Source organism: Sphaeramia orbicularis, chromosome 19 (assembly GCF_902148855.1).
Source record: "Sphaeramia orbicularis chromosome 19, fSphaOr1.1, whole genome shotgun sequence".
NCBI lineage: Eukaryota > Metazoa > Chordata > Actinopteri > Kurtiformes > Apogonidae > Sphaeramia > Sphaeramia orbicularis.
Window position 1 is genome coordinate 8,281,425 of NC_043975.1, and position 25,193 is coordinate 8,306,617.

The window sequence follows — 25,193 nt, forward strand, 5'->3', positions numbered from 1 at the left end:
TAAAATTAAACCTCCTTCTATGGTCTTCATCCTGTGATACTAAAACAAATAATCTCTGCAAATTTGCAGCAAAAGTCCGTTTCTCGCTCTAAACACAATCAGCAATGTCCTTAAGTCAACCAACTCTTTAAACTTGAACAATCCTGATTTAATAAAAAACTCATTTGTATGTTCCCTGAAATTAACATTATACATGATTCTTATTGCTCCTTTCTGTAATAAAAACAATGGTTTTGTGTTATCGGAATATTTAATTTAACAGTAGGAGGCACTGGTTTAACCCATAAAGACCCAAACATCCACCATCTACTGAACTAAACTGTTTAATACCTGTTGATCCACTAAGTTCATCAATATATGAAATAATTAGTGTAAAATGCTGTTTTTCATGTTCTCACGGTCGTCAGATATGGCCCATTTGGACGTTCAGACGCTCCGTAGTTACCATGGAAACACCGTCATCTTCTACAGCACTGATTCACCAGTAAAACCCATGGAGTTGGATCAGTGACAGTGGATGGAGACGTGGTTTTATCAGATTCAGATTCAAGTTTATTGTCATTCCAGCATATAAAAAATACACAGAAACAAAAGATTGTACTCAGGTCCCCAACTGTCAGCAGGATTTAGTAAAATAGTATAAATTACTGATAAAATAATAGGAATAAGAAAATACTGATATAAAAATAGCAATAAAAATAACACCCCCCCTAAAAATGACCTATAAATAACTAAAAAATTATGTTCAGTTAATGAGAGAGTCACTTTTTCTTCAGTTTTCTCTATTTTTGATCGAATAATCTTCAACTGTACTCTGAGCTTTCATGAACATCTACATGATTAGTAAATAAAATGCTGGAAAATACCTGAAAAAGTCACTTTTTTAAAAAAGTTTTCTTTGTTTTCGGTGTAATAACCCTCAAGTGTAATCTCAGCATGATGATTAATGGAGTGATATTTTGCTTTTCAAATGTAATTATGCATTTTCAGTGCGTGGATATGGAATATATGGATATGGATATAATTCATTCCTTTAGATCAGGGGTGTCAAACTCATTTTAGTTCAGGGGCCATATTTAGCCCAATTTGATCTCAAGCGGGCCAGACCAGTAAAATAATGACTTAATAACCTGTAAATAACGACAAATTCAAGTTTTTCTTTTCGTTTTAGTACAAAAAAAACTCAATTAAATTATGAAAATATTTACATTTTACAAAACAGATGTGAATAACCTGAAAAAACAGAAATTTCATTTGAAAAATTAGTGCAATTTTAACAATATTATACCTCAACTTATTATTTATACATGTACATTATACATGATATTACATAAACATTTGGTAACAGGCAGAATATTGTTAAAATTTTTGGAGTTTGGAACTAAAATAAGAACAATTTCTACAATATTCCATCTCTTATTATTAACATAACTCCAGATCACAGTGGATCCATAAATGCACAAAACATTTAGTAACAGGCAGAATATTGTTCAAATTGCACATTTCAGGTTGTTCATCTTTGTTTTTATTTATGTATTTATTTGCATTTTATTGTGAAAGAATAGTTTTGTAAATGTCAGTATTTTCACAGTGTAATATTTTTTTCGCTTAAATTTTTTCCACATTATTTTTCACCAAAAAAAAATTTGTCGTTGTCATTATTTATGGGTTATTGTGTTGTTATTTTGACTGGAGATCACATTGGTCTGTATGTGGAATTTGAGCCAAAATGATTCTGACAACCTGGACTGTTCAGGTTCATTTTTACTCTTTCATCCTGTGGGCCGGAATGGAACCTTTGGCGGGCCAAATTTGGCCCCCGGGCCGCATGTTTGACACCTGTGTTTTAGATAATCAATGAAACAAATACAGGGTGGGGAAGCAAAATGTACAATATTTTGAGGCAGGGATTGAAAGACAGTGTATGACCAGTTAGTTTATTGAAAGTCATGAGAATTTATTTGCCACAAGAAAATGTACATAATAGAAAATGTTTTTATTCTATGTGTCCTCCTTCTTTCTCAATAACTGCCTTCACACGCTTCCTGAAACTTGCGCAAGTGTTCCTCAAATATTCAGGTGACAACTTCTCCCATTCTTCTTTAATAGTATCTTTAAGAAAGTCGACATTGCTGTGTGATGTTCTATCGGTAGCATGTTCTAAAACGCCCCAAATAGCAGAATCCAGAGGGTTTAGATCTGGGCTAGAAGGCGGCCATAAACATGATTCCCAAAAATTGCTAAAGTTGGATTTGTTGCTGTTGTCAACAAGTGTTCTGGTGTTCTTGTGTAAGATTTTAACTTCAAATCATATTTTACTGCATTTCTAACGCTCTTGTTGTCTACCTCAAGTTCAATTGCCATTTTTCTCATGGATTTGGTTGGATCCTTTAGGATTTCGGATTTGAGAGCTTTAATAAAAGCTTTGGTACGTTTTTTGTTGCTTCCTCCACTTCCAGACTTTCTGGTAATAGTTTTGCTCATAGTCATTCTCTTCTTTCCATTATAAACAGTCTTTATGGACACTCCAACTATTTTTGAAATCTCCTTTGGTGTGACGAGTGCATTCAGCAAATCACACACTCTTTGACGTTTGCTTTCCTGATTACTCATATGGGCAAAAGTTTCTGAAAAGGTATGGATAATAGTGTTAGGTATGATTATGACATCAATATATGTGTGGTTTCAAAACAATTGACGTAGTGCCTGCTGAGAAAAAACAACTAAATGTTCATTGTAAATTTTGCTTCCCCACCCTGTAAATGTCAGTATTTTCACAGTGTAATGTTATTTTTTTTCACTTAAATTTTTTCCACATTATTTTTCACAAAAAAAAATTTGTCGTTGTCATTATTTATGGGTTATTGTGTTGTTATTTTGACTGGAGATCACATTGGTCTGTATGTGGAACCTGAGCCAAAATGATTCTGACAACCTGGACTGTTCAGGTTCATTTTTACTCTGTCATCCTGTGGGCCGGAATGGAACCTGTGGCGGACCAGATTTGGCCCCCGGGCCGCATGTTTGACACCTGTGTTTTAGATAATCAATGAAACAAATAATCTACAGGACGTCATTTATTTATTGAACTTCCTCTTTTCCTTCCTCAGGTATTCGGCCCCAAATCATGAACGGGCCAATGCACCCACGCCCCCTGGTGGCGCTGCTGGACGGGCGCGACTGCACCGTGGAGATGCCCATCCTCAAAGACCTGGCCACGGTGGCCTTCTGCGACGCTCAGTCCACACAGGAGATCCACGAGAAGGTAAAAAAAAAAACAAAAACACCCAGTCGTACTCACATCCTGCATCTGACGCTCAGATCCTCAGACGGAGAACCATAGAGTCTGTCACTCACCACGTCTGCCTCTTTTCTTCTGTTCTATCACCGCTGAGATATGAAGCACGTTCTATCAGCACATGCCAGTTAAAATATAGCGGCTTCATTATGATCTAATGTCAGTTGGTGCCGAGGAGCGAGGCGCTTATGTCTGAGCCATTGTTCTAATAGAAAGTCTTCCACGGCGGGGGATGCGGTGTAATTACATTGGGCTTGTAGAGACTCTTTATTGCTTTTTATGCAGCAAAACAATATATGGCCACGGAGATGGGTATCGCCCAAGTCCTATCTGTGCATCTGCAGACGGAGTGAGAGCTGCTACGTCTTTGCTCCGCTGTGTTTTTATGAAAATGGGACATATTAAAAAAGAGGCATTTGCATAGAGATCAATTCAATCACAGACCTTGGGCGGTGAGTGGAGACGGGGGGGTGGGGTGGGGGGTGTTGTGGGTAGCTTTTTTGTTTGTTTTAACACTGCCTTATCAGGAAAAACATGATTGTAATGTTCACCTCTGCAGCGTATTCAGCAGTTCACAGTAATAACTCGCAGTGCAGATACCCACAGGGCCGAGAGGGGAGGGGGACGAGATTGAAAATGTCCAATCGCTTCCTTTTTTTTTTTTTTTGCGATGCCGAGATGTAGTGTAGATAAGTCTGGGAGTTTTAGTGTGATGATGTCAGGACACACACACACACATACACACACACCGCCAGTGTTGCACAAGTTACTTCCAAACTGTAATCCGTTACAGATTACTTGTTATTTAAGGCAAGGCAAGTTTATTTGTATAGCACATTTCAGCAACAAGGCAATTCAAAGTGCTTCACACAGGACATTGAAATAAAAGAAACAAAAAGAAACACATTTAAAACATTATAAAAGAAACATGTAAAAGGTGATTAAAAACAGCGAGTAAGAAAACAACACATAAAATCAAATAAATAAATAAATAAAACAGAATAAAATAAAATAAAAACACACACATATTAAAGTAAAAGTTGCAGTGCAGACTTTCAAAGAGAATATAAAATGTAAAAAGTCCAAAGTCTTTCAGTCAGCGGCAGCAGTGAACAGGTGAGTCTTTAACCTGGACTTAAAAGAACTCAGACTCTCAGCAGACCTGATATTTTCTGGTAGTTTGTTCCAGATATATGGAGCATAGAAACTGAACGCTGATTCTCCATGTTTAGTTCTGACTTTGGGAACACAGAGCAGACCTGCACCAGATGACCTGAGTGGTCTGGATGGTTCATACTGGACTAGAAGGTCTCTGATGTATTTTGGGCCTAAACCATTCTGTGCTTTATATGCTAGTAAGAGAATTTTGAAGTCTATTCTCTGAGAGACAGGGAGCCAGTGTAGAGACCTCAGAACTGGGCTGATTGTGGTCCACTTTAAAAGCAATTATTTTTTATTTTATTTTTTATTTTATTTCGAACATGCAAAGAAAATAAAACAAAACAAAGCAAATTAAGACATAAACCAGGGGTGTCCAAACTTTTTTTCAAGAGGGCCAGATCTGATAATGTGGACATTGCCAGGGGCCAGTGGTCCCTTCAGACATTTTTTAAACAGTAAAAATTACATATAATGCACTGTTCTACAACAATTTTATTTTCATTGTCACAATATCATTTTTTAAATGGCAATGTACCCAAATCTGAGCCACTTAGGTGTTAACAAATTTAAAAAAAAAAAAAAAAAAAAAAAATTCTGCCTTCCTTTCACATCTGGAGTCAGATAACATAGAACAAACTGTGTGGAGTATCTTAAACTTCCAAGTTGATAAAAATCTTAACCCCACATTCATTTTAAACATGACTTATATGAGTAATCATTACTCATATATTACTCAGTAATGTAAAGTCTGTTAACATTTAAGATGAAAACATATGACTCTTACTCTTGTCTTTCACAAAATCATTCAGAAAGTAATATTTTGTGTCACATCTACAAGTACATAACACCAGCAATTATAGGCAACTAACCTGGCAACTTGGTCGCCTGCCCTGGTGGTGAATTCACTGAACTCCCAGGTTCACATGAAGAGTCACTGCTGAGTTTAAAGCAGCTTGAATTTGCTTCACTTTTTCGGAGCGCTCACTCCCTGCTAGCTTGTCGTATGCGTTAGCATGTTTTGTCTGCTAGTGTCTCTTTACATTGAATTCCTTAAACGAGGCAACAGTCTGTTGACAAATTAGGCAAACATAATTGTCTCGATTTTCAGTGAAAAAAAAATTGTAATTCCCATCTCTCCTGGAAGCGGCGGCCCTCACTGTCAACTTTCGTTTTTTTATTTACAGGCGCTGTGGTTTGAAATTAGCGGAAAAGGTTCACGGCAAAGTCACAGAGCCAGATAGAGTTAGAGTGGTGCTGCCACCATGAGGTGAAAGGAGGAACTGCATTTTGAACCTTTTATGATTCATGTACTCCAGGGGTGTCCAAACTTTTTTTCAAGAGGGCCAGATCTGATAATGTGGACATTGCCAGGGGCCAGTGGTCCCTTCAGACATTTATTAAACAGTAAAAATTACATATAAATGCGCTGTTCTACAACAATTTTATTTTCATTGTCACAATATCATTTTTTTAAATGGCAGTGTACCCAAATCTGAGCCACTTAGGTGTTAACAAATTAAAAAAAAATAAATAAATAAAAAATTCTGCCTTCCTTTCACATCTGGAGTCACATAACATAGAACAAACTGTGTGGAGTATCTTAAACTTCCAAGTTGATAAAAATCTTAACCCCACATTCATTTTCATTTCATGACTTATACGAGTAATCATTACTCATATATTACTCAGTAATGCAAAGTCTGTTAACATGCGCTGCTTTTATGTTTATTTTATTGTATTTCTCTCAAATTTCATCTTTTTTCTTGCACTTCAAAAATTCTATGCATAATCAAATATTTTAATGTGCGCTGTTTTTATATTTATTTTTATTTTATTGTATTTCTAATCAAATCTTAATGTATTTTAATATTGTATTTTTTTTCAATCAATGTGAAGCACTTTGGGCTACAATTTCTGTATGAAAGGTGCTATACAAATAAAGTTTATTATTATTATTATTATTATTATTATTATTATTATTAACATTTCAGATGAAAACATATGACTCTTACTCTTGTCTTTCACAAAATCATTCAGAAAGTAATATTTTGTGTCACATCTACAAGTACATAACACCAGCAATTATAGGCAACTAACCTGGCAACTTGGTAGCCTGCCCTGGTGGTGAATTCACTGAACTCCCAGGTTCACATGAAGAGTCACTGCTGAGTTTAAAGCAGCTGGAATTTGCTTCACTTTTTCGGAGCGCTCACTCCCTGCTAGCTTGTCGTATGCGTTAGCATGTTTTGTCTGCTCGTGTGTCTTTACATTGAATTCCTTAACCCTTTCATGCATTAATTATGAGAAGCTTAATCAAGATTTTTTTCCTTGGTGTTTTTAATTCCTCTTTAGGCATGAAAAAGCAAACAAACAATGTGATTGAATTTTTTTTATGAACCTATTTTTCATGGTGTTACAAAAATATCCACTGGACACCATGCGTTCAATTTTAGAAGCAAAGAAACATGTATTTACTGATATACTGCATAAAAACTATGAAATAAAAACATTAATACTGCTAATATGATGTTTTTTTCACATTTTAACATACCTGCATGGAGATAATTTGCCAAAAAAAAACAACCCTTTTGTTAAAAAAAAAAAAAAAAAAAAAAAAAAAAAAAGGTTAATTACAGTTTAATAACAATTAGAATTTTTTTTACACTCAAACATGTTTCCGCAGACCAGGTTTACCTAAAACAGCAAATTTACAGTAATGGTGTGAATTACAGTGTATGGGATGATGCATAAGTGTCCACTGTGTTGGCTGATATGAAGATAAACCGACAAAATCCATAAATATACAAGAGAACAAAACCTTTGAGCAGCTGTCCACTGTAGTGACCACTATGCATGAGAGGGTTAAACAAGGCAACAGTCTGTTGACAAACTAGGCAAACATAATTGCCTCGATTTTCAGTGAAAAAAAATTGTAATTCCCATCTCTTCTGGAAGCGGCGGCTCTCACTGTCAACTTTCGTTTTTTTTATTTACAGGCGCCGTGGTTAGAAATTAGCGAAAAAGGTTCACGGCAAAGTCACAGAGCCAGATAGAGTTAGAGTGGTGCTGCCACCATGAGGTGAAAGGAGGAACTGCATTTTGAACCTTTTATGATTCATGTACTCTGTTCAACAGTCCAAGCGGGCCATAAATAATACATTCTAAAACCGAAGCTGTGGGCCGTATAAAATCTGACCGCGGGCCGTGATTGGCCCCCGGGCCGGACTTTGGACATGCCTGACATAAACAAAATAACATTCAAATGGACAGAATCTATCTTCAAGCACATACAAGTCTGAATTTTGCATGGTCGAAAAGGAGTAGGAAGAAGTAGAAACTTATTTAATCCTACCCCTCAGTCCTTTTACACCTTTTTTATTAACTTTATACAGCAATTAACCTATACTATTGCCCTAATTTTAGCATCGAACCACAACAATCCATAATACAGTAACTGAATTATCCACAACGTTATATTTGTGTCAGTACGGTCATACAAACAGACTCAACAAATCAAACATTTTCTTCGATAATTACAGCAGATTTATCAGTACAACATCATACACAAACAAAACAAACAGGCCTCATTGTCATTATTAAATACTGGACCTCTCAAGAATCAATTCTTAATCTTTTTTTAAACTGAATTATGTTTGATATTTGTTTTATCTCCACACACAATTTGTTCCGCAGTTTTACTCCACAAATGGAGATATAGCAACTTTTTAATGTAGTGCGTACTTTATGAATCTTTAAATTTAATTTTCCCCTTAAATCATAGCCTCCCTCTTTTTCACAAAACATTTCTTGAGTATTGCCCGCTAGTAAATTGTTTTTAGCTTTATATACTATTTGAATAGTTTTGAATTCCACAAGGTCAATGAGTTTTAAGATTTTAGATTGGAAAAATAGTGGATTTGTGTGTTCCCGAAAACCAACATTGTGAACAATTCTTATTGCTCTTTTTTGCAATATAAAAATTCTATGTAATGAACTTGTATATGTGTTTCCCCATACCTCCAAACAGTAACTTAAATAAGGTAAGATCAATGAATTGTACAGAATCTGAAGTGATTTCTGACCCTAATTCCTATTCCTATGTTGTAATTCCTTACCTTACAATATTAGTGTGTCAGAACTGTAATGAGTTACATGACTCCTGTATTACTGTTGAGTTACATACAGACTCTCGTCATAAATGCGCAGTAGAACCCCCCCCCCAAAGTCAAATTACCCCCCCCTTCCCCCAATACAAGACTAATTCCGCTTTTTCACTACATGGAACCAGCTCGACTCGGCTCGGCTCGGCTCGGTATTCCTGGAGACCGTTTCCATTATACAGGGTGGGGAAGCAAAATTTACAATGAACATTTAGTTGTTTTTTCTCAGCAGGCACTACGGCAATTGTTTTGAAACCAAACATATATTGATGTCATAATCATACCTAACACTATTATCCATACCTTTTCAGAAACTTTTGCCCATATGAGTAATCAGGAAAGCAAACGTCAAAGAGTGTGTGATTTGCTGAATGCACTTGTCACACCAAAGGAGATTTTGCGATAAATCTGTCATTTCAGCATCGACAGTGAAGATCGTTTCATCTGAAAAGATCGTTACAATGGAGGACTTTTTCTTGAACCATGTAATAATTTTCTTGCACCTTTCCAATCTCTTTTCCTTCATAGCTGTTGTCAACAAGTGTGTTGGTGTTCTTGTGTAAGATTTTAATTTCAAATCATATTTTACTGCATTTCTAACGCTCTTGTTGTCTACCTCAAGTTCAATTGCCATTTTTCTCATGGATTTGGTTGGATCCTTTCGGATTTCGGATTTGAGAGCTTTAATAAAAGCTTTGGTACGTTTTTTGTTGCTTCCTCCACTTCCAGACTTTCTGGTAATAGTTTTGCTCATAGTCATTCTCTTCTTTCCATTATAAACAGTCTTTATGGACACTCCAACTATTTTTGAAATCTCCTTTGGTGTGACGAGTGCATTCAGCAAATCACACACTCTTTGACGTTTGCTTTCCTGATTACTCATATGGGCAAAAGTTTCTGAAAAGGTATGGATAATAGTGTTAGGTATGATTATGACATCAATATATGTTTGGTTTCAAAACAATTGACGTAGTGCCTGCTGAGAAAAAACAACTAAATGTTCATTGTAAATTTTGCTTCCCTACCCTGTAGCAGGGGTGTCAAACTCATTTTAGTTCAGGGGCCACATTCCTGCTAATACAGGGTGACACAAAAAAACAGGAACTTTTTAACAATCCAATAAAACCAAGAGTGATGGAAGAAAAATATTTTATTCATAGTAATTGAAACCTTAAAACATGCCATTTAAGAAACAATGATGGAATTTTCATGTTTTAAAAATGACTTCCTGTAGATGGCGTCCTCCTGTACGAATCCATTCTTGAAATCTGCTGTTGAGATTCCTCATTGACCGCTGCAACATCTCAGCTGGGATACTGTGAATTTCATCCTGAATTCTCTGTTTTAACTCATCCAGAGTTCTTGGTCGAGTCATGTACACTTTACTCTTGAGATAGCCCCACAAGAAAAAATCACAAACGGACAAATCTGGCGATCTAGGGGGCCAGGGAACGTTACCGAATCTTGAGATCACACGGTTACCGAACAATTCTCGCACAGCCGCCAATGGTTACTAAAATGGGGGTGTGTTTACTTGCTCAAGGTCACTGTCTCGCAGTGCTGCCACTTGCTCATGTCTGCCAATACGCACTTCAAAAATTCCCGTTTTTTTTTGGGTCAGCCTGTAATTTAAAAAAAAAAAGAAAATTCCATCGTTTCTTAAATGGCATGTTTTAAGGTTTCAATTACTATGAATAAAATATTTTTCTTCCATCACCCTTGGTTTTATTGGATTGTTAAAAAGTTCCCGTTTTTTTGTGTCACCCTGTATGATCTCATGTGGGCTGGACCAGTAAAATAATAACAGCAAAAAATGTAAATTTATATTATAATAATGTTTACAATTACAAAGTTTCTGTAAAAATCGGAATAATACGAACAACTTGAAATGTCTTAAGAAAAACAAGTGCAATTTTCATAATATTCTGCCTGAATTTATCAGTTTATCATTTACACATGTGCGTTACAACTTCCATTACTATTACAAATACACAAAACATTTAGTAACATGCACAATATTGATAAAATGCCGTATACTTTGCTTCTCTTTAGACATTTTCAGGTTGTTCATATTCAGGTTATTCACATTTTTTGTAAAAGGATAGCTTGTTAATGTAAACATTTTCATGTAATTTTATTTTTTTTACACTAAGGCAAAGAGAAAATTTGCAGAAGTCATTATTTATAAGTTATTATAATAGTATTTTACTGGTTCTGACCCCCTTGAGATCATATTGATCTATGTGTGCAACCTGAATTAAAAGGATTTTGATAACATTGATTGTTAATATCTTCAGTGTAATTTTTGCATTTCACAAATTCATCCCACGGGCCGGATTGGACCCTTTGGCGGGCCAGATTTGGCCCCTGGGCCACATGTTTGACACCTGTGCATTATAGGATACTACAGACTTTACAGTACCTGGACGTCATAGTGATGCAGCACATTATTTCCATGTCGTCTGCTCAGAGAGTTGCTGAAAACTTGCTCGTTGCATGTTGTCTCATCGGAATTTTTACGTCGGCCACCAAAGACTGAACCTCCTCGACTGATCATGGTGTAGTTTTGGGCTGTTATCACGTGGATTCATGTACCGCTGTATTTACTGTCCACTTCCACATCTGCTATTTGCTGCGTATGACTTTCATCATTAATTTTTCATCAAAACTGTAAAACCCGAGTCATCAGGAATCTGTAAGTCTTTCTGTGATTACACACCTGAATGTCTTCACTCATGGTGAACATTTTCGAAGTGTGCTCCACCGTAAGCAATCCATTTGTTTACAAACAAACAGGTTTCCTATGTATGGAAGCCCATTTCCACCACTGAAAAAAAAATCCCCATGGTGAGTCATAATTCTGAGATAAAAAGTCATAATTCTGAGATAAAAAATCAAAATTATGAGATAAAAAGTCATAATTATGAAATAAAAAGTTGAAATAATGAGATCAAAAAGTCAAAATTATGAGATAAAAAGTCATAATTATGAGATAAAAAGTTGAAATTATGAGACAAAAAATTCATAAATATGCGATAAAAAGTCGAAATCATGACTAAAAAGTCAAAATTATGAGTAAAAAAAGACATAATTATGATTAAAAAGTCAAAATTATATGACAAAAAGTCATGATTATGAGATAGAAAGTCACAATTATGGGGAAAAAGTCGAAATTATGAGAAAAAGTCAAAATTATAAGATAGAAAGTCAAAATTATGAGACAGAAAATCATAATTATGATTAAAAAAGTCTAAATTATGAAGAAAAAATCATGATCATGATTTTTAAAAAAGTCATAATTACGATTTAAAAAAAAAAAAAAAAGTCTAAATTATGAGATAAAAAGTAAAAATCATGATAAAGAGTCATAACTATGATAAAAAGTCTAAATTATGAAAAAAGTCATAATTCCGATAAAAAAAAGTCTAAATTATGAGATAGAAAGTCGAAATTATGATAAAAAGTCTAAATTATGAGATAAAAAGTCAAAATTATGATTAAGAAGTCTAAATTGTGAGATAAAAAGTCAAAATTATGAGAAAAAGTCGAAATTATGAGATAGAAAGTCATATGTTTTTTTTTTTTAAGTCAAGATTATGGTTTTTTAAAAAGTCATAATTATGATTAAAAGTCTAAATTATGAGATTAAAAAGTCCTAATTATGATAATAAAAAAAAAGTCTAAATTATGAGATAAAAATTCTAAATTATGAGATAGAAAGTCATAATTGTGATAAAAAGTCTAAATTATGTGATAAAAAGCTGAAATTATTCTAGAACGGTCAGGATAAACAATTCTGAGTGGGGATCCATACCTTGGCACAACAGAGGTTCGAGTACCCCACTTTTGGAACCCCCCCCATGACTGTAATGCATTACTTTTGGAACACATTACTCCCACCCCCCACCCCCGCCCGAGCCTCTACCCAGACTGCACAGATTCATGGGAAACGGCGATCAAAGGTGGAATATGAAAGTAGCCCGGGGTTATGTCAGGTGGTCTACCCGGTAATCCCTTATTTCTTGGATGATGGGGGTCTGATGAGAGACACGGGGCTGAATACTGTCGCAGATTGAGTTACAATAGCACTTCAGCGAGACCGAATCCGACACGCACCACCTGCGCTCCAACATCATCATCCAAGGTCGACGGTCCCTCCCCTTTCCCACAGTCCTTCAGTCCCGGCCTGTGAGCGTTGGATCATCACCCACATGGCATCCAGTCAATAAAACCCACCGCGTGTCTGCGTCTCCATTTATGGAAAAAAGATACAGGCAAATAATGATTGTTTTTGTCATCGGGTTATTAAACTGTCACAAAAGTACTAAAAGCCAAAGTGATATTTGACATTTAATCCAATAATCAGCAAATCACTGCAGTTTCAGGAAACACTAGCTGTCATATTTAGTTTTAGTGCGTTATCTGTTCTTCAGATCCGTTTGAGGCTGAAGTGAAGCAGAAAACAGGTGAAGCCAGTGTGAAAAAGGCTGAAAAACACCAGGTTTTTTTCATTCATAGTTTATTGATGGATGTATTTATGTCACTTATGAATGTCAAAACAGTAGAAAAATAAATAAACAGAACATTTAAACCTAAGACATATAGTATATATTCGAAAAGGAGTGAGAAGAAGCATAACTTAGAAACTCCACCCCTTCTCCTTATATAATTAATAACAATAATTACCTTGCTAGTCTAAACATATTTATACTCTAATGCCTGATACTTACTGTTAAATAATTTTGTTTCTGGCGTCATGTTATTATGAACAAATATGATATAATTTACATAAACATATAAAACAACAACACATATACAAATATATATACACATGCATATACATATACATATACACATACTGCATACTTGTACATCTTCATAACACCTCCCTCATCCCTGTACCTCTTAAAAATTGTATCTTTGTACCGCCTTTTAAATTTATACATAAATACTAGTGGAATTTTGTGTTGCATCTTTTTGCCATTTTTCATCTCTTTCAATTAACATAAATTTTTTTTCAGATTTCAGGCTCAATATTCAGCAATAACACACTTATATTGACATGTATCGCGATAAAAGAACATTGGCCATATGATCGCATCCTACCTTGTTCTGTACATTTATGAAATACTTCTTTTGCTCAGACTTTATACATATGGTTGTGTGTTTTTATCCTATGACACTTTTCTTCCATAATAGAGGACCGACAAGAAAACATCCTATCTGAAAAATTTACTTTTTTGAGAAAAATTGTAAATATTGTGTGTGTGTGTGTGTGTGTGTGTGTGTGTACATATATATATATATATATATATATATATATATATATGTATGTATATTTATCTAAAAGTCATAATTATGAGATTTTAAAAAGTCAAAATTGTGAGAATAAAAGTCTAAATTATGAGATTTAAAAAACTCATAATTATGATTAAAAAGTTGAAATTATGATAAAAGTCAAAATTATGAGATAAAAAAGTCAAATATATGAGATAAAAAGTCAAAATTATGAGTTAAAAAAGGCATAATTATGAAATAACAAGATGAAATTATGAGACAAAAAAATCATAATGTTGAGATTAAAAATTCAAAATACTGATTAAAAATCAAAATTATGAGATAAAAAGTTGAAATTATGAGATAGAAAGTCAGAATTATGAGAAAAAGTCAGGAGATAAAAAAAAGTCATATATATATATATACATATATATATATATATATATATATATATATATATGAGAATCAGTTATCAACTCCTGGTTAACCCATAAAGACCCGGTGCTACTTTGTGTCAGTTCCCAAATGAATCTTTCTCTCTATTTAATCTTTCTTAAGTGATTTATCACCATTTATTATAATATTATCCTCTGTATTTTGCATTTCTTCAATAAAAATCAAGTATTTTCCCATATTTAACTCACTGGTTTTGTAGATGCTCATAAAACCTCAGATTAAGGTGAATTGTCATAAAATCAGAAACACAAAAAAGTTAAGAAAACTTGACTTTTTTAACAAAATATATCAAGAACTGGACATAAACCACTTGTCTCCATCCACTGTCATTGATCCAACTCCATGTTTGTTTGTTTTTTTGTTTGGTTTGTTTTTGTTTTTATTTTATTTTGAACATGCAAAGAAAATAAGACAAAGCGAAGCAAATTAAGACATAAACAAAATAACATTTAAATGGACAGAATCTATCTTCAAGCACATACAAGTCTGAATTTTGCATGGTCGAAAAGGAGAAGGAAGAAGTAGAAACTTACTGGTGGTTTTACTGGTGAATCAATGTTGTAGAAGATGATGGTGTTTCCACGGTAACTGCACAGCCTGTGAACATCCAAATGGGTCATATCTGATGACCGTAAAAAGATGATAAACTGTATTTTACACCAATTATTTACATGTATTGATAGAATTAGTGGATCAACAGGTATTAAACAGTTTATACTGATTCAGTTTCAGATTTCTTAATTGTCCTTCAACAAAAACATCCCAGATGCTGTTACAGAACGAAACAGCAAAATGCACAGCATGAAAGAAAAACAGAAAAAAAATCCTAAAAACACCAACTAAAAACAACCCATATATATGATAAAATATTAAATACTGCAGTAAAAATAAATAAATAAATAGTTAGTAAAGATAAAAAAAAAAAAAAATTGCACGATGGATGGGTCCCTATTGCACCTATTATTGCACATTCTGTATTTCACTCCACCCCCTCAACTTTTGGTAGATGATTTTGGTTACCAGTGGTTGTTTTGGTTTTATGGGTTAAATAAAGGTTAATAAATAAATAAATAAATAAAATAATTGATTGAATTGCTATGTATGGAAAAAGTGGATATGTTTGTTGTTGTTTTTTTTTTCATTTTTGTAGATATAGTCAAAATATTGCATTGATTTTGATGCAAAATTGTGCAAAAATATAAAGTTACACTACAAAAAGTATCACACAGTCTAAGCCCCAGGAACTAGAAGAAGCTGAGTTGAGTTGTAACTTTTATAATAGGTGTAAAAGTTATGATTCAGCTCACGTCTTATGGTTTTACCTCAAAATCTCATCAGATGATCTTTTCCAACCCCAAAGTCAGCCTGAACAGACTCACTTCTCTTTGTTCCAAACACCATATCTGTCTTTTCAGAGCTGATATCTGTGCTGCGCCTTTGTAAAAAAAAATAAAAAATATAAAAGCACATTTGCTAAGTGTTGAAAACCAACATTTTGGAGAACACGTCGTCTTGTGCCAGGTGGATGAAGTCTGTTCTCAGCATTTCATCCGCCGCTCTTCGTGGGATGACCTCATAGCCGCATTAAAATCCTTCCTTTCAGTCGGAGTCCAAGCCAAAACGCTCTCAAACTTCATCGCCAAAATCAAAAAACTCCTCTTCGCAGCGAACAGACTTGAGCTTTTCTCTCTCACGCTCACACAGGCTAAGAGGGGAGGCAAGAAAAAGCACCATGAGAAATGATAGATGTTCGAGGGAATCAGGCTTTGGTTACAGCCCAGCCAGTCAAATAGATTAGATCACAGTTTCCGTTAAAGAAAGCTATATTCAGAGTGGAATTTCCCTGTTTTTATATTAAAAAAAAGAAGAAAAAAACAGTCAGAGCTCATGTTAAACTAGTTTTTTTGTCCAGTTTTAACCCATAAAGACCCAGCGCTAATTTTGTGGTAGCTCCCAAAGGAATTTTTCTCTTTATTTAACTGATTTAGTACCATTTATTATGATATTATCCTCTGTATTTTACAATTTTTATATATATATCATGTTTTTTCCCATGTTTAATTCCCTATATTTAATTTAAATACTCATGAAAACTCAGAGTAAACTTAAAGGTTATAGATCTATGGGATTTATTACCATTTATTTTGATATTATCCTCTGTATTTTACAATTTTTTTTATATAAATCATGTGTTTTCCTATGTTTAATTCCCTATATTTGATTTAAATGCTGATGAAAACTCAGAGTAAACTTAAAGGTTATAGATCTATGTGATTTATTACCATTTATTTTGATATTATCCTCTGTATTTTACAATTTTTTATATAAATCATGTGTTTTCCTATGTTTAATTTCCTATTTTTAATTTAAATGCTCATGAAAAGTCAGAGTAAATTCAAAATTTATAGAGCTAAGTGATTTAGTACCATTTATTATGACATAATCTTCTGTATTTTTCAGTTTTCTCTCTAAATCCTGTATTTTCCTATATTCAATTTCCTATAATTAATTTAAATACTCATGAAAACTCACAGTAAATTCAAAGGTTATAGATCTAAGTGATTTATTACCTTTTATTTTGACATTATCCTCTGTATTTTACAATTTTTTAAATATAAATCATGTTTTTTCCTATGTTTAATTCCCTATATTTGATTTAAATGCTGATGAAAACTCAGAGTAAACTTAAAGGTTATAGATCTATGTGATTTATTACCATTTATTTTGATATTATCCTCTGTATTTTACAATTTTTTATATAAATCATGTGTTTTCCTATGTTTAATTTCCTATATTTAATTTAAATGCTCATGAAAAGTCAGAGTAAATTCAAAATTTATAGAGCTAAGTGATTTAGTACCATTTATAATGACATTATCATCTGTATTTTACATTTTTTTTTACATAAATCATATATTTTCCTGTATTTAATTTTCTATATTTGATTTAAATGCTCATGAAAAGTCAGAGCAAATTCAAAATTTATAGAGCTAAGTGATTTTTTTTACCTTTTATTTTCACATTATCCTCTGTATTTTACAATTTATATACATATATATATATATATATATATATATATATATATATATATATATCATGTTTTTTTCCTATGTTTAATTTCTTATATTTGATTTAAATGCTCATGAAAACTCAGAGTACATTAAAAGGTTATAGATCTAAGTGTTTTATTGCGATTTATTATAACGTAATGCTCCATATTTTGTATTTTTCCATTGAAAATCAGCTTTTTTCCAATATTTAATGTATTATTTATAGATGGATAGCATCAGATAGCATCACTGGTAGTATATAAACACAATTTGGTATGAATTCAAGCAACAGTTTTGCTGCTACAGACATTTGAAATTTTGTCCATTATAAGTAAATGGGGCAAAAACAAAAAGATTTTTTAAAAAAAAGTCATAAAAAATTTTAACTTTGACCTGTTTTTCCCAAAATGTAATGAGATCTGTTTTGGGTCACTGGCAATCTATAAACCCAATTTGGTATGAATTCAACCAATAGTTAACAATCAAAGAAACGAACAAACCGAACCAAAACCAACCCCCCCGGCCCCTCCTTTGGGGGCGGGGCTAATAAAATCCAAGCACAGGTACTTGTGTTGAACATTCACCTGCAGTTCAATAAAACATGCTGTATTGTGTTTCCTGGAGGGACCGTGAGTGCGACAAGCTACTCCTCTGCCACTTAACATGGACAAGGTGACCCGTCCTGTGATTCAGCCTGATGTCGATCTAAACCAATCCCCCGTCGGTATCGGCCTCAGCCCCTGTCAGCGCCGCACACTAAATAACAACTCTGCATTCACCTCCAGCCAAACTGCATTAGCTTTTCTGTGATTAGCAGATTAGCCCCCAATTTCCATACTGCTTTTATTAGCGCCGCGTCCCGGCCAGGCCTTCCAGATACCAGTTCAAGGTTACAACACCCCTTACACATGCAGCACCGGCCAAAATACACACACACACACACACACACACACACACACTCCCCTCTCTACGTATCTGGATTGGACCCTGAGCTTCAGTGTTGTTTTAACCCACAGGTGTCAAACATGCGGCCCGTGGGCCAAAACCAGCCCACCAAAGGCCCCAATTTGGCCTGTGAGGTGAATTTGTAAAATGCAAAAATTAGACACAAGATATAAACAATGAAGGATGTATAGACAACTAGAAGCACTCGGAGAGCGCAGACCTCCGCCAAGGCTGATCAGTGCCCCCCCCCCCCCACCCCCGATCACCCCCAAAAGTTAATCGTTTCTTCCTTATCCCATTTCCAACAAACCCTGAAAATTTCATCAAAATCTCTCCATAACTTTTTGAGTTATGTTGCACACTAACGGACAAACAAACAGACAAACAAACCCTGGCAAAAACATAACCTCCTTGGCGGAGGTAAATATGAAAAACCTGATATGAAATAAGAAAAATAAGTGCAATTTTACCAATATTCTGCCTGTTACTAAATGTTTTGGGCATTTGTTGTAGTAAGTTGTAATGCACATGTATAAACTAGAAGCACTCGGAGAGCGCAGACCTCCGCCAAGGCTGATCAGTGGCCCCCCCCGTGGGCCCCCCCACGCCAAGGAGGTTATGTTTTTGCCAGGGTTTGTTTGTTTGTTTGTTTGTCTGTTTGTCTGTCCGTTAGTGTGCAACATAACTCAAAAAGTTATGGACAGATTTTGATGAAATTTTCTGGTCTGTGCCCCCCCCCCCCCCCCCCCCCCCCGATCACCACCAAAATTTAATCATTTCTTCCTTATCCCATTTCCAATAAACCCTGAAAATTTCATCCAAATCTGTCCATAACTTTTTGAGTTATGTTGCACACTAACGGACAGACAAACAAACAAACAAACAAACCCTGGCAAAAACATAACCTCCTTGGCGGAGGTAATGATAAACTGAGGCATTCATTCATTCATTCATTTTCTGAACCCGCTTTATCCTCACTAGGGTCACGGGGGTCGCTTGGAGTCTATCCCAGCTACATAGGGGCGAAGGCGGGGTACACCCTGGACAAGTCGCCAGTTCATCGCAGGGCTGAACATATAGAGACAAACACTCACTCTCACATTCACACCTATGGGCAATTTAGATTAACCAATTAACCTATTAGTGCATGTGTTTGGATGGTGGGAGTACCCAGACACGGGGAGAACATGCAAACTCCACACAGAAAGGTCCCACCCCCCGTCAACTGGTGTTGGAATCGAACCCAGGACCTTCTTGCTGTGAGGCACGAGTGCTAACCACTGCACCACCGTGTCGCCCTTTAAACTGAGGCGTAATATTGTTAAAATTACACTTATTTTTCTGAAGACATTTCAGGTCGTTCATGTTATACAGATTTTTAAGGAACGTTTGCAAATGCAAACATTTTCATCATGTAATTTTACTGGGTTTTTTTTGTTGTTTTTTTTAACTTTACAGGTCCGCTCTGTTTGAGATCATATTGGGTTGAATGTGGCCCCTGAACTAAAATTAATTTGACACCCCTGTTTTAACCCGTAAAGACCCAAACGTTCACTAGTGACCAAAAGCATCTGCTCATTTAAACTGTTAAATACCTGTTGACTCACTAATCCTATCAATCCATGTAAATAATTGGTGTAAAATACAGTTTGTCATCTTTTCATGGTCATCAGATATGACCCATTTGGATGTTCATACGCTCTGTAGTTACCATGGAAACGCATCTTCTTCTACAACGTTGATTCATCAGTAAAACCCATGGAGTTGGATCAGTGACAGTGGATGGAAACACTGGGTTACCCTCATTGAACAACTGCCAGCCATAAAAAAAACTAGAAGCACTCGGAGAGCGCAGACCTCCGCCAAGGCTGATCAGTGGCCCCCCCCCCCGTGGGCCCCCCCACCCCCGATCACCACCAAAATGTAATCATTTCTTCCTTATCCCATTTCCAACAAACCCTGAAAATTTCATCCAAATCTGTCCATAACTTTTTGAGTTATGTTGCACACTAACGGACAGACAAACAAACAAACAAACAAACAAACAAACCCTGGCAAAAACATAACCTCCTTGGCGGAGGTAATAAATAGATAAATAAAATCAGAAAATTCAAGACAATTCAACAAATCACCAAATGTATTATGTATTAATGTATTAAGTGATTTATTACCAGTTATTATTGGATATTATTTTCAACTAAATCTATCATTAACTGAACAAAAAACAAGCATCTCCATCCACTGTCATTGACACTGTCACAACTCCATGGGTTTTACTGGTGAATCAATGTTGTAGAAGATGACGGTGTTTCCACGGTAACTGCAGATCCTCTGAACGTCCAAATGGGTCATATCTGACGACCATGAAAAGACGACAAACTGTATTTTACACTTATTATTTACATTTATTGATAGGATTAGTGGATTGACAAGTTATCAAGGTTATCATCAGATTATCAGGATTTTTTTTGGAAGCTATTACTAAAATAGAGTAAATTCACAAGTTATTTGAGAAAAATGAAGAAAAAGTGACTATTTACTCAAAATATATCATTAACTCAACATAAAACAAGCATCTCCATCCGCTATCGTTTGTCAAACTCCATGGGTTTTACTGGTGAATCAATGTTGTAGAAGATGGCGGTGTTTCCATGGTAACTACGGATCCTCTGAACGTCCAAATGGGTCATATCTGACGACCATGAAAAGACGACAAACTGTATTTTACACTTATTATTTACATTTATTGATAGGATTAGTGGATTGACAAGTTATCAAGGTTATCAGATTATCAGGATTTTTTTTTGGAAGCTATTAGGAAAATAGAGTAAATTCACAAGTTATTTGAGAAAAATGAAGAAAAAGTGACTATTTACTCAAAATATATCATTAACTCAACATAAAACAAGCATCTCCATCCGCTATCGTTTGTCAAACTCCATGGGTTTTACTGGTGAATCAATGTTGTAGAAGATGACGGTGTTTCCATGGTAACTGCAGAGCCTCTGAACGTCCAAATGGGTCATATCTGACGACCATGAAAAGACGACAAACTGTATTTTACACTTATTATTTACATTTATTGATAGAATTAGTGGATTGACAAGTTATCAAGGTTATCATCAGATTATCAGGATTTTTTTTTGGAAGCTATTACTAAAATAGAGTAAATTCACAAGTTATTTGAGAAAAATGAAGAAAAAGTGACTATTTACTCAAAATATATCATTAACTCAACATAAAACAAGCATCTCCATCCGCTATCGTTTGTCAAACTCCATGGGTTTTACTGGTGAATCAATGTTGTAGAAGATGGCGGTGTTTCCACGGTAACTACGGAGCCTCTGAACGTCCAAATGGGTCATATCTGACGACCATGAAAAGACGACAAACTGTATTTTACACCAATTATTGACACGTAGTCATATCATTAGTGGATCGACGGGTCTTAAACAGTTTAGATCGGTCGATGGCTTTAGTCGTTTGAGTCTTTATGGGTTAAATTAGTTTGAAAATGGGGAAAATGTGCTCCTTTTACACCCGCTGACAGATTCGTTTGTATATTCTGTAACAGATTGTTCCAACTGGCCGTTAAAGCTTTATTATGTTTACTCTCCCAGAAATTTTCAAAACATGAGGAAGAGTCAATATTTAACACTTTTCCCCCCAAATTCAGCCTGACAAATTAGGTATCTGGGGAAAGTTCGGAGGCTTTTCCTGGAACTGAAGATGTGCTCTTGTGGGTTTGAGTAGAGCTTCGATGGAACTGTGAGTTTAGCTCTGAATCTGAAATGAAAGAGGCTGCATGGACGCAGAGGTAACAGGTTTATGTGAAGATACAGTCCCCGATGGTTTGGGCTGGGAGTGTTTTTGATGCGAAACGAATCACAATTTTAGATTTTACAACTGTTTGTTGTTATTAACCCTTTCATGCACGAATTATGAGAACCTTAATCAAATTTTTTTTCCTGAGCGTTTTTATTCCTCTTTAGGTATGAAAACAACAATGCAATTGAAAATTTTCTTCTGAAAAACAAACAAACAAACAAATAAATAAATAAACATTTTTTAAAAATGAAAAAAAAAAAAATTCTTATAAACCTATTTTTCGTGAAGTTGCAAAAATATCCACTCAGTTCAAAACTCAAAATATCCACACGTTTAATTTTTGACGCACAGAAACATGTATTTACTGATAAATTGTGTGAAAACTATGGGGAGGGCTTGTGATTCTTGGGGTTTATGCTCAGGAGAGCTCAACATAATGTTACCAACTCATGTCAGAAAAGATATGTAGTGTCTTAAAACTTTAATAAAGATATGTGTAAAAAAAAAAAAAAAAAAAAAAAATCCAAGAATATACAAGAGAACAGCTGTAGAATAGCTGTCCACTGTAGTGACCAGTATGCATGAAAGGGTTAAATACTGGCTGCACATGCTTTTTGGAGTTTCAAACTAAAACCATGCTGTTCTTATTCATAATTATAGTTTCAGATTATTATTTTTGTCTTTGAAACATGTCATGCAAGAAAATAAAAAAGCACAGAATAGATGTGTTTGTGTTTTTGGATGTTAAGTTATTGAATATTGAACATAGTGTGTTGTGTTTCTATAAGATATAAATGAACCCTTTATAGCAGGGCTGTCAAACTCATTTTAGTTCAGGGTCCATATTTAGCCTAATTTGATCTGAAGTGGGCCGGACCAATAAAATAATGACTTAATAACCTATAATAAGAATAAACTTTATTGCAGACACAAGTCCATAAACCACAAGCACACAACGTACAGAATAAATAGAATAAAAAGGATAAAAAGAATAAAAAGTAATAAATAATGACAAATCCAAATTTTCAAAAAAGATGTGAATAACCTGAAAAAACAGAAATTTCATTTGAAAAATTAGTGCAATTTTAACAATATTATGCCTCGACTTATTATTTATACATGTACGTTATACACAGTGTTCCATAAACATTTGGTAACAGGCAGAATATTGTTAAAATTTTGGAGTTTGGGTCTAAAATTTGAACAATTTCTACAATATTCCATCTCTTATTATTAACACAACTATAGATCACAGTGGATCCATAAATGCACCAAACATTTAGTAACAGGCAGAAAATTGTTAAAATTGCACATTTCGGGTTGTTCATCTTTGTATTTATCTAAGTATTTATTCGCATTTTATTGTGAAAGAATAGTTTTGTAAACGTAAATATTTTCACAGTGTTATGTTATTTTTTTCACTTCAATTTTTTCCACTTAATTTTTCACAAAGAAAATTTGTAGTTGTCATTATTTATGGGTTATTGTGTCGTTATTTTACTGGAGGTAACATTGTATGTGGAACCTGAACTAAAACGATTTTGACAACCTTGACGGTTCAGGTTCATTTTTGCACTTTCATCCCACGGGCTGGAATGGAACCTTTGGCGGGCCAGACTTGGCCCTCGGGCCGCATGTTTGACACCTGTGCTTTATAGGATACTCATTGAAACACTCTGAAATTCCAAATTTGTGTTATTGAATATTGTCATCTACCTCTTCTTGCCATAAAACGTCCAAACAGCACTTGCTAAAAAGTAAACACATGCAATAAAATAACTGTTATGAGTTCATAAACGGCCAAAAATCACTCATATTCTCTGTTAACAGCTTCAAAATGTCTATAAAATCTCTCTGAATCACTGTATAGTTTTATAAAAACAACATGCTTCTGGACCTCACTGAGGCACGAGATTGGCCCCATATTCAACGTTTGAGGAAATGACCAAAAATAGTCACTTGCCCGATAAAGGGTTAAAGATAACAATGTAAAATTATTTAAAGATAACATAATTAAGGAGTATAATTAAATGTTGACTTGGTATTTTTGGTATCGTTTGATGGGATTTTCAGGATTATCATCAGGTTATTCTTTTTTTCAGCTACTTATTATGAGGAAAAATGTTTACGAGAAAGGTTTTGTTCTTGTATGTAACTGAAATAAAATTTTTCATTAATTAATTAGAACACAGGTGTCAAACATGCGGCCCGGGGGCCAAAACCGGCCCGCCAAAGGGTCCAGTCTGGCCCGCGGAATGAATTTGCAAAGCGCAAAAATTCCACGTAACATATTAACAATCAAGGATGTCAAAGTAGTTTTAGTTCAGGTTCCACATACAGACCGATGGGATCTCGATTAAAATAATAGCATAATAACCTATAAATAATGACACCAAATTTTCTTAGTTTAATGTGAAAAACATAATATTACATTAACATCTATAAATAAGTAATGACAACTCCAAATTTTTCTCTTTGTTTTAGTATAAAAACTTACATTAAATGATGAAAATATTAACATTTACAAACTATCCTTTTACAACAAAATGCAAAAAACCTGAAATTTTGAAAGCGAAATTTTAACGATTTTCTTCCTGTTATTAAATAATTTGTGCCTTTGTAGATCCAATCCATTATATATATATATACATATATATATATATATGCATGTATAAATGGTACGTTGAGGTGTAATATTGTTAAAAATCGCACTTATTTTTCTCAAGAAATTTCAGTTTTTTTCAGGTTATTCACATCAATTTTGTTTGGATAGTTTGCAGATGCACATATTTTTATAATTCAATTTTGATTGCACTGAAATCAAGAGGAAAAATTTGGACTCGTCATTATTTACAGGTTATAATGCTATTGTTTTAATGGTCCGGCCCACTGGTCCCTGAACTAAAATGAGTTTGACACCCCTGACATAGATGTTGATGTAAGAACTGAAGTGATTTTGGTTATTATCAAGAAAACCATGGAAAATGAATAGATATCAGCTCTGAAATTAAACTACTA

The 25,193-nt window shown here is 34.5% G+C and overlaps 1 protein-coding gene across 1 annotated transcript in view; it reads left to right on the forward strand.

Annotated features, from left to right (window-relative positions):
* Positions 1 to 25,193, forward strand: part of LOC115439352 (uncharacterized) — a 176,131-nt gene that overhangs the window by 106,405 nt on the left and 44,533 nt on the right. The window contains exon 2 of the mRNA XM_030163186.1: positions 3,111 to 3,265. Within this exon, the coding sequence (XP_030019046.1) occupies positions 3,111 to 3,265 (155 nt within the window). The remainder of the gene's footprint in view (positions 1 to 3,110; positions 3,266 to 25,193) is intronic.